Genomic DNA, 11,453 nt, shown 5'->3' on the forward strand with positions numbered 1-11,453 from the left:
TTATGTTTGTATGGGAATTATTCGCAGGACGAGGAAGATGCGCGCCGAGCCTCTGTACTTTTCCTACACCAACAAACAGACGACCGATGATTGGTCGTCGGACGTTGATAGTAGATAGAAGCGCAACAGTGCTTCGTAGATGAGTTTTCCCTGTACCGATTCCAGTGTTATAAAGCTGGGAGCTTCTCGAGTGGAATCCTTAGTTTACCGGTAGCAAGCGTTGCAAAAAGGTTGTTGGAAGAATCTTGTGGTGAATTTGAAGCATAGTGCCTTACATTTGTAATTGAGAAACAGTAAATCGAAAGCTGAGTAAAAATGGACACACTGTACATTGGCAACCGAATATTTGTAAATACGGAACACCGTCCGGATCTGTTTGCCGGCGGAATCCTGGTGTCGGGAGTTGATGGAAAAGTGACGCAGATTTTCGATACACCCAGCGATGTGACCTTTTATTTGCAGTATAATGATGCTGAGGTAGGATCAGTGGAAGAATGAATTTGTATTTTCCGTTAATTCCTATGTTTATAGTTTCATGACTCATTCGAAATGACTTAATACTACAAGAAGTGAAAGTGTTACAAACGACTAAAATAGCATTGTTTTTGCGATTTAGGCACTTATTCGTGATGTTTGGGGCCTCCCGTAGCTCAGTCGGTGAAGGCGCAGCTACAAAGCAAGGCCATGCTGGAGAGGCGGCTGGGTTCAATTCAAGGTCCGGTCTAGGAATTTTCGGGTTGGAAAATTTCTCGACTTCTCGACTGATTGTACTTGCCACACAATTAATCTAATGGTACAGGCATCGAATGCTCTCAATTAATAACTGTGGAAGTGCACCTAGAACACTAAGTTCAGAGAACGCAATAAGCTAATATGCGATAAGCAATAAGCTTGAAATTCGAAGAAGAAAAATAAGAAGAAGTAATTATGTTAGTTTTGAATGTACTACCCACACTGAAAAAAAAAATCTTGCTGTTTCCATTGTGAACGCACATGATGTTTTTATAATAATAAAATCAATTATTTTTATCTGAAATTCACATAACATTCATATGATCACTTGAGTTCTATCATATACATTTGATTGGACACATTCAGTTCATGTGTTTTTGTGCTGCGATTCCCAGTTATGAGATCACATGAACGTTTTGTAAAATTCTAATGCTTAAAGTGATTTATTTTTTGAGTGTACATTAGGATCAGTGTACTTCCACTCACTTGCTATAAAAAATTGTATTTCCGAATTATGAAAACATGAGATGTTATAATGATACTAAGCACTTGTAAGTTACAAGAAGAGCTCGTGAGGTATGTGTTTACTCACTCTGAGTGAACGCTCGCGAATCATAAGACTCATACTTTACACTTTCTTCTTGTAACTTACTTTTATAGCAAGTGAGTGGGTTATGAATCATCGCACTGGAGGGGGGCCTATCAGAAATTCATAACTTTTATTTCAAAATGAAGCACCCTAATGTACATATATCAACATAGAAAGAAATTGAGACATTCAATCAAAGTGTGTTGTTGCTTCATACGCAAAGTTTACATTTTCAGTGTTGAGAGAAAATGCTATACTAATATCAAAATGAAGCTTTAGTGCTATAATTTATAAGCTAGATAAAGTTCTGAAAAGGATAGATTGATAATTTCGCTAGAGTGGCCATTAATGCGACAATACTAATCAAACGCGCACTCCTTTACCTAACTCATACACTGATGGATGAGGGGATTTGAAGTATGTCCTCAAGTCCACAGGCAAAAGAGTGCGCGTTTGACTTGCTCATATACTGGCTGCGGCTGTGGAATAGTTCTAGCGACGTTTATTACTACCTAACGCCCCACGTTGCCGAAAGCATTTCCAGGCGATGGTGTGAAATTGAGGTTAGGATATTCCCGTTCAGAATAAATAATAAGTGATAGTTTGTGCAATTTCGATTGTACCATTGCAGGAATTTACTGAAAAATTAGCTAGTGGGATTTCACCAAAGTGATATTTTTGACGTAGGACTACGTCTGTGATTTTTATATACCGAAAATGGAACATGTAACAAAATTATGAAAGATTTTGAACGTTAATAACTCAACTGCGAATGGATCAATTTCAATAATTTTATCACCAATCGATCAGAAATATTTCAACGCATCTGTTAAATTTAAGGTATTATCATTTTGCAGAATGTCACTATTGAAAATTGCACGAATGTGCAACTGTTGCTATGATAATTAAAATTATCACCGATTGCCTGCGAAAAGTGATTTTCCCTATCACAGATTTCAAAGTTGAATTCCGTCAGATCTCACCAGCGAGCTGCAGCCCACATTAGCACGCATAGAAGGAGGAAGAAGCCGCATAGCTATTGATCGGAATCAGTAGCTCTTTGTGAGTCGCTGTAGGCCATCTATGTCAAGCGCTTCATACTAAAGAGTGTAAACAAAGCGAACCCCGCTCAAATTCCTATTCCTACACAAAACACTTGTTCCTGCTGCAGTTAACATTTATTATATAAGACCACGTAGTCCTACGTCACCATTGCGTACAACCCGATAGGGCTGTCCCTTGTAGTTTTTAATAATTTTTAAGTTGGGAAATAATGTCACAGAAGATGAGATTTTATTCGGGAAGATTTTAGTTGGAAACCTGCATAAATAGTGATCGAAAAAATTCAGTTTTGATACCTGAAAAAATCTGGAAAACTCAGGGAATATCGTTTCAAATCTTGAGTTAAATTTAAAAAAAATATTTAAGAACCATCCATAAAGGACGTAGCATATTTTGACCAATTATAGCCCCCCCCCCCCCAGAAGTTGTGACCGGCCATGTAGGGGAAATGACTGCTTCAGCAATACCTTAACCTATTATCGTCAGGGGGTAAACAACTCCCTAAGAGCTCAATTTTGGCATGTGGATACATTGTGTTTCAGAGCGTTAAATATTTAGTGCTCTAGGACATTGTTTAATCTCTGACGATAATAGGTTAAGGTATTGCCGAAGCCTATATTTCCCCTACATGGCCGGTCACAACTTCTGAAACTCTCTCAAATGCTACGTCATTTATGCATTTTCCCTTATGCGGTTGACATTTATGCGGCGAATTTGACTCTTTGATAAACTCTTCGACTTTATCACATTCGACCTAATGACGTTCAGCCTATAGGCATCTGACCTAATCCTCCATCATCAAACAATGTTTGCCTCCCTTCCTATTTTGAAACCTGGCTTGATTAGCTCAGAATCAGGTTGCCTGGAAATTATTCTCGGATGGAATTCTCTTCGAATTTATCTCAGAATTCTTCGAAATATTTAGAGAAAATCCTCGATTTTTTTTAAATATGTATTTGATTATTTTAGTATTCTTCTTTTGGATCCATTCTTAGAATTACATTCTCTTGAAATTATTACTGGCCTTCTATTGTAGACCCCAGGTCAAGTCCCCAATGTCCTAAGAGTGTTAAAGTAACTAATACGAAAACTCCCTTGAAACTCTCCTCAGAATTCCTTTCAAACTAAACTTCCTTGAAATGCTTCTGAGAATTCCCTTGAAACACTCCTAGAAATTCCTTGGAATTCTTGTTAAAATTCACTTGGAAATATTAAATTCTTTTGGTTTACTTGTCAGAGGTCTTTTGGGTCGATCGTTATTTTATTCCCTCGAAATTCTTACTGGAATTCTCTTGTAAATTTCCTCAGATTCTCTTGAAATATTGGAGAATTAAGGAGAAAAGTTCATGGATTTTCTGGTAAGAGTTCAGATTACTTCGAAGGATTTTTTTTTTAATTTCGTGGGAATTTTGAAGAAAAGTTATGGAGTCTCTGGGACGTTTGGAGGAACGGTTTGGTTTTGATTCAGGAACTTTTTAGAAGGAAAGTTCAAAAGGTATTTTTAGGGAGAACAATTCTTTGATTTTCTGATAAAAGTTCGGGTTACTTCAAAGGAAAGTTTAGGGAACTTCGGTGAAAAAAATTAGGGAATTTTGGAGAATAGTTTTGTTAAAGTTTAAAGAATTTATGAGAAAACGTAAAGAAATTTTGAAAAACGATTTATAAATTTTCAGAGAGCTTGATCAGCTCGGGCGTCTTTGGATAGAATTTCAAAATTCGGGGATCTTCGGAGAAAAAGTTAATAAATCATCGGTATTCAGAGATATTTCAGAGTTCAAGTATCTTTGGAGAAATATTTAGCAGAGTGACCAGTGCACCGGAAAATCGGGAAAACCAGAAAAAAAGCTGGAAATTCGAAGTCACCGGGCAAAATCCAGGCATTTCGAGGATAAATTACAAAAAAATATAGTTCGTAATTTGTTCGAAAAAAAAAAATTAAATTTTGGTGTTTGAGAAAAATTTAATTCCATTGGACTGGACTAGATTTATAGGATACAGTCACTTAGAAGAATTATTGAGGGAATGTTAGATTTTTTTCAAAGAAAGCAGAGCAGATTTTAGAATAAATTCTAAGTATTTCAGAGAAAATGACCTAGGGAGTTTTGGGATGAACTCTAAGAGAGTTTTTACTAGAATTCCAAGTAAATTTTGTGAGTTCAGATCTGTGGAAATTTACCTGGCGATTTTGAAGAGGATTTCAAGATCCGTGAAAAATACCACTTTATTTTTTTAGGGTACAATTCCAATGGAATTCTTTGAATTTTTAAAAGGAAATTCCGAGGATAATTTCAAGGGCATCTCGAAAAGAACTTCTAGGTAATGTTAAGGTCAATTCCAAGTGAATTTTCTGAATAATTTAGAGGAGAACTTCACGATAATTCTGAGCATAATTTTAAAACAATTCTAAGGTGAATTGGATGAGAACTCTAAAAAATGAAAGGAAGCTCCAGTGGATTCTTAAAAAAAAAGGTAAAAATTCGAACATAGTCTTAGGACGAATTTCGTGAATTTTTGAGAGTGTTCTGCAGAGAATGTCTGGACTCCTATAAAAAAAAATCATGTGGCTCCCATAGAGAAGCTCAAATATACTCAAGAAGAATTATAAAAAAAACCTTTGTGAACGGAAATTAAATTGAGAAACTTTTATGGAAAATGCTTGAGAACAATCAGTTTAAATCCTGTTGAGATTTGAGTGAATTTGCATAGCCAAATTTTGAAGTCTTCGACGGAGAACCAAATTCAAAATCCAGAAAAATGTTGCTGTCTTAATAATGATCCATTTAACCTAGTGATCTCTTCAGCTTAATCGTATTCGCTTTTATGCTTAATTAAAAAAAAAGTGAGAAAATTTCCAAAATTCCGGGGAAAACCTGGAAATTGCTAAACGGGATTTGCTGGTCATCATTCTGCTGAGAGCATCACGTACACTGTACCAAAACGTCATCATCTGTTCGAATAAATGTTCCGTCTATTCATATCGAAACATCTAAATCGCTTTTGCGAATGATTATCGATACAAGAAGCGAACGGATTCATACGAACAGAGGATGCTGTTTTGGCACAGTGTATGCCATTGATTCATGACGTGCTCACGATAGGCAACTTTAGATAACGAATTGAACCCTTAGGTCACTAGGGTTGTATCAATTTGTTGTAACCATCATTATGTTTTGCCTTGCTATTTATGTATTCCAAAAGTAACGAGCGATTTATTATTACCAATGATAACACGACAATCATCCCAACAACAAAGACGCAAGTTCATTAGCATTCATTTCACCTACATTTTTCGCACTGAGACTGACGAATCCTCGGCTTTTCGCTCCTCACAATCTTCTTTATGTTGTTTTGGCAACATTTTTTTTCCCATCTGTTCAATTCACTCGCATTGTATATGCTCCGTGTCCGATAAGCGTCCGAATTGACCCCCCCTCCCGGGGGGAATGGTTTCTGCCAAAGATGATGATGCCAAAAAAAAAACATTTTGACCCAGATAAGATAGTGCGAGCGTCTCCGAGAAAGCCAAGTCGCAGACGACGTTATCTGAGCAACCGCCATTCCATCCACGTCATTCATAAGACATAAAAAAAAGCAAAAACTGACCGTCCGTTCATATGTCCTCACGCAGGTATACGATTTCGGTGATCTGGTCGTGATGCCGGGGTTGATCGATTCGCATGTCCACATCAACGAACCGGGCCGAACGGAATGGGAGGGGTTTCACACGGCTACGAAGGCTGCCGCTGCCGGAGGGTTTACCACCATCTGCGATATGCCACTGAATTCCATTCCACCGACGACGAGCATGGCCAATCTGCGAACGAAAATCAACGCGGCCCGGGGGAAGATCTTCGTCGATGTCGCCTTCTGGGGTGGAGTGGTTCCTGGCAATACCCACGAGTTGCGCGATATGATGCAGGCTGGAGTGGTTGGCTTCAAATGCTTCCTCTGTCCCAGCGGCGTAGATGAGTTCCAGTATGTCGGAGAGGACGACCTGCACCAAGCCCTGCAGAAGATGGATGGAGCCGGATCCGTGCTAGCTGTAAGTGTTTCACCATCAGCGAAGTCTTGCTCATCCTCTAATTCCAATTCATATTTTAGTTCCACGCCGAGGTCGAATGTAAATCCCACCAATCCCACTCCCACGATCAAAATCCGAAACAATACGATACCTTCCTCCAGGCACGTCCAGACCAGATGGAAGCGGATGCCATCAAACTGGTCTCGAAGCTTTCGCAAAAGTACGACGTACACTGCCACATCGTGCATCTATCGGCAGCTCAGGCTCTTCCCTCGATTCGGGAAGCTCGTTCGAATGGAGCCCAGCTGACTGTGGAAACGTGCCACCATTATCTGTCCATTGCCGCGGAAGATATTCCTGATGCCCACACGGAGTACAAGTGCTGTCCACCGATTCGTGGGAAAAGCAATCAGGAGCTGCTGTGGCAGGCAGTTTGCGACCGGGAGATCGATATGGTCGTGTCAGATCATTCGCCCAGCACACCCAGCATGAAGCTGCTCACGTCCGGCAAGGATCGTGGGGATTTCCTCAAAGCGTGGGGAGGTATCTCGTCGGTTCAGTTTGGATTGCCCCTGTTTTGGACCAACTGTCAGCGGTATGGTTTGAAGATTCCGGATTTGGTAAGGCTGCTCTGTACGGAACCGGCCAAGATGTGCGGAATCGATCGGGTCAAAGGTCGCCTGGAGGTGGGATACGACGGGGACATCTGTGTGTGGGACCCGGAGGATACCTTCACGGTGACGCACGATATTATCGAGTTCCAGAATAAGGCGAATCCCTACATGGATAGGAAGCTGCGTGGGGTGGTTCATGCGAGCTTTATCCGCGGCTATCCGGTCTACAGACTGTCGGAGAAGTTTGGACTCCCGCTGGGGAATATTCTGATGAAAAAGGCTAGCAGGAGGGGGTCCAAGGCGATGAAGTTTGATTAGGATAGGCTAGGGGCTAGGTTGTTTTAGTAGTTTATTTGTTTTGTACATAGTGTGATAGGTTTAAAGTGTTTTTAGTAGGTATGATGCTCTTCTTTTATGAATAAATTATTCGGAAGATTTTTAGAACTGGTGGCAATTAATAAATCCGAAAGCGAAAGCGATAAATAGTAAATAGTAAATATTTGTTTATATGGTTCGAACGGTTCGAAGGAAAGCAAGAATATGGTGATACTATATTAATTCCATAGTTTTTTTTTAGGGATTCATTATTCGGCCGACACGAGCGCCATGACGACGAAAAAGTGCACTGTTAATATCACCTGCATGAAGCGGCGTGGCTTGAAGTAGAACAGTTGGGCCAAAATAAAAAGTGTTTTCAGTATTTGTGGTATTTCCTGCTTTTTTGTCAAATTGCGTTGTACAATTATTTGATTCGACAGCTCTGACAAAATCATACTTTTTTTCGAGAAATTGTATAGTACTTCCTAAAGCGGTACAATATACCTCCGTAACCCTAGTTTAGCTTTTCTCAATCTATATGGGTCGTGAACCACCGTGGGAAATTTATGTATTTCACGCCGATTTTTTTTCCTCTGTTCGGGACCTAACACTACTGCGACCAGTAAATTGATCTATTGTAGTATATCCCGTGTCCTTAGTTTAGTGCATGTCGTATTACTGCATCACTATTGAGAAATGATGAAGTATTCGATTTTTTACAGTTGCCACTCTTGCATTTATCGCAAGGATCCGACTCTAATTGAAAGGTCCCGCTATTTACACCCTTCGGAGTGTTGAAACACCCTCCAAAGGCGCGCCCCTTTGTCAGTCAAAATTGGATTCCTAGCAACAAAATTAAGGAGTGACACCGATAATGACCATGCATCAGAACCCTAGTCTTAACCACTTCAAACTAGGGAACAACGAATGGAAGATTAGGAATCACATAGATGAAGACTAACTAACTCATTTTTTTCCTTGTTTCAAGATCATCCTGCAGTAGACAAAGCCAAGTCTTGTCACAATCAACAAGGCATAAAAAGTAACAAAGACTAAGATGTGTTCCTTGGATTACTGAAAAATCCTGTTCCCCTAGTTTGAAGTAGTCAAGACTAGGAATCGGTGGTAGATCTTACATCCCGTAACGTACCACGAAAAGGTGATCTACCCACGTTACGGGGCAGATTAAATGTCAATCTGTTTTTAAGTTTCAGGTAGTATATACCCATACAGCATCATATTATATCCATAGTAGACAACATCTGTAGTCAATATTAAAAGGTTGGGAGCTTATTAAATTACTTCGCGGCTTCGGCTTGTGTCGTTAGGGATCATCTTTCTGATGACTGTGTTAGGGGTGAGCACCTTGTGGTCGAAGAAAATGTATGGGAAATTTGAATATTTCAATTTTTGTTCATTGTTAACTATTTAAATATGTAAAAATTATAATGTGTGATATACCACACAAATCTTATAACACTGATGAATCGATCGACACAGAAATCATCAAAATCTATTGATTATTGGCCAAGTTATAAGCATTTAAAGTCTGACCAATTTTTTGGCGAATCCCAAAAGACGTAGTCGTACGTCAAACAATTCCAACCACCCACTTCAATATAATGATCTTTCCTTCCCATGGCGATCATGAAGCCTGCATGTGGCGAGTCAGCCATTACCATTACTCCTTAACTATCGGTCTTGGATTGCCTTGCGCTCTTAAAGGGCGAACACGAAATTATTGCAACACGTTGAATTTGCTCCCAAATGTTACGTATTTATCAGATAAAATCCTAATTTGTACGGTAGCTCAGTATACATATATTGGATCAATTTTTGCTAGCTAAAATGCCCAACACTTTTGCTTCACGCCGTCCATAGAAGTTTGTACAGTTATACCTTTTTCTCATTTTTTATCCATTTTCTCCGCATGTCATTTGCTTTCTTTACTTTCTCCTTGGTCTTTCTGAGTTCCCGCTTCATCATGACCCAATAGGTTCCGATTGGGCGTAGTTCTGGGCAGTTCGGTGGATTCATGCCCTTGTGACAAAATGCACCGCATTAGCCTCATACAATTCCAGCGCGCTTTTAGAATAGTGACATGAAGCTAAGTCGGGCCAAAACAATGGTTTTTCACTGTGCTTCCTCCAAAAATTTTGAACATTTAATGGTAGCAGACAGTTTTGGAGGCATTCATTTTTGTTAAATTCACCATTTATGATGTCTTTTGTGATGAATATTTCACTTATTTTTCCACATTTTATTTTTCTTGATACGTACATCCACTTGGAACTCGACAGTGATCATGCATAAGGGCGTAAACGCGATGATCGATTTTCTTCGTCGATTTCCTCTTTTGTTAATCACTCGCTAGAAATTAACGTTTCTCGGTGCGTTTGCTGTTGTTTTTGATAGCCATTACAACCTGTTACAACTCTGCATTAAACAAATTCTAGAAAATTGTTTCGCTTAGCTGTAGCAATGCAAAGAGAATATCGACGAAAAGAATCGATCATCGCGTATACACCCTTATGCATGCTCACTGTCGAATTTATCTTTTCCAGTGTAAAACTCCTGTCCTGGTATTTTTTAGAAGTCAGCTTTGACGTATGTTTCATCATCCATCACACAGCAACTGTGTCTGGTCAACATTTCCGTGTAAAGTTTCCTTGCGCTGGTTTTGGCAATAGTTTGCTTAGGGAAGTAGTTTGGGAAGTTTTGAACCTTGAATGCATGCAATCCAGCTTTTGCCTTGACCTTCTGCGCGTAACTTTGCGAAACACCGACCGTTTTGACAACATCACGTGTTGAAATGTTGGGATTTCGGGCGAAATTACCCTTCACCTTTCTCTCCGTTTTCATACATGCTGCTCCCGGTTTCCTTCCTGCTCCGTGCTTGTGATCCAGTGTCAACCGGTCCTTGAACCTGTTTTTAGCTCTTGATACGGCTGAATTATTGATATGCAGTATTTTTCCTACAGCACCATGGGACAGCTCCGGATTTTCCATGTAAGCGTACAACATTTCTTCATGCGTCTTCACTTGACTCACTTCCATCTTAGCCGTATCGAAATAGACAATAACGCAATTTACAGGATGTAAGCAATACACTTCAAAGAGAAACTATGCAAAGTTTGGTTAATTTCCGCCTAAAGGCTGACTAAAAGTAAATTGGTACGCCCCTCTCGCGCCGCTAGCACGCCTCTAGTGCTGGGAATCTAAAATCTTTGACCGTGGTTTGTTTACACACAACTGGTGCAAGTTTGAACAAAGTAGTCGATCGCGTTTAGAAATAACGTCAAATGGAACTCGAAAGAAGACAAAATATTGCGCACAAACACCTGGAAAATCCGGAGTGGTTCGCTTTAATAAAAATAACCATTAGAAAGAGCTTAACGACGTGTTCGGGGTATCATCCAAACCACTTGTGGGATTGTTATACCATCCGGGTTACCGTTCGTTTATGGTATTTGTTTATTAGGGCGGTTCCAAGCTGGCTAAAGTGCTAAAGATGCTGAAAACAACAGGTTGTCGAGTGCTCAAAACCTACAATGAAACCCTGAGTATGGATAGGAATCAGTGGACCTACGAGAACACTGGAACCAGGGATCGTCAGCTGTGCAGCAAGGTGTTGAGGTGCTAAACTTATTGAATCATGAATTACAGGTCTTTTTGTGGGTACCAATTTACTTTTAGTCAGCCATTAGTAGAAATAAAGATACAGCCAGTTTGTAAGTGTTACAATAATTTCGTGTTCGCCCTTTACTGCCCCCCACCCTGCGCTGCAAAATGAAAATGAAAATGGAATAACAGCGTAACAGAACGAGTTTGAAAACAGATGGAGAAGGACAATATATGCAAGTTGGGCTTAATACACTTAATATGTGACGACAGAAGACTTAATATGTGACGACAGAAGACAAGACTGGAACAAAAATCAACCTTTAAAAACGGGAATGCGCAACTATTTGGATCAACACAAAAACAACAGTGACCAAGTGGACACCATAGCCTACGAACGTCTGTGTTACCGAACAACTAATGATAACAAACAAACAAACGATAATTTACCTCCTGCGTAAAAAATGTCGTGGAAAACACTGGGGAAAACCTGGAA

At 39.7% G+C, this 11,453-nt stretch overlaps 1 protein-coding gene across 1 annotated transcript; it reads left to right on the plus strand.

Moving 5' to 3' along the window:
• The first annotated feature begins 215 nt into the window (after positions 1–215).
• On the plus strand, positions 216–7,429 carry LOC135700709 (allantoinase). The gene is made up of 3 exons (XM_065221287.1): positions 216–477; positions 6,012–6,425; positions 6,485–7,429. Exons 1-3 carry the CDS (start codon positions 316–318, stop codon positions 7,334–7,336), a joined length of 1,428 nt encoding a protein of 475 aa, XP_065077359.1. The 5' UTR covers positions 216–315; the 3' UTR covers positions 7,337–7,429.
• Positions 7,430–11,453: the final 4,024 nt, after the last annotated feature.

The sequence above is a fragment of the Ochlerotatus camptorhynchus genome, unplaced genomic scaffold, assembly GCF_037179485.1.
Source record: "Ochlerotatus camptorhynchus isolate MF236.1 unplaced genomic scaffold, CSIRO-AGI_Acam_v1.1 ptg000141l, whole genome shotgun sequence".
Lineage (NCBI taxonomy): Eukaryota > Metazoa > Arthropoda > Insecta > Diptera > Culicidae > Ochlerotatus > Ochlerotatus camptorhynchus.

What these genes read in the sequence shown, in the direction of transcription:
- LOC135700709 (XM_065221287.1), top strand. Translation starts at nt 316, where the DNA reads ATGGACACACTGTACATTGGCAACCGAATATTTGTAAATACGGAACAC. An exon ending in TGCAGTATAATGATGCTGAG is followed by an intron (nt 478 to 6,011) that starts GTAGGATCAGTG and finishes GTCCTCACGCAG; the next exon opens with GTATACGATTTCGGTGATCT. An exon ending in GAGCCGGATCCGTGCTAGCT is followed by an intron (nt 6,426 to 6,484) that starts GTAAGTGTTTCA and finishes TTCATATTTTAG; the next exon opens with TTCCACGCCGAGGTCGAATG.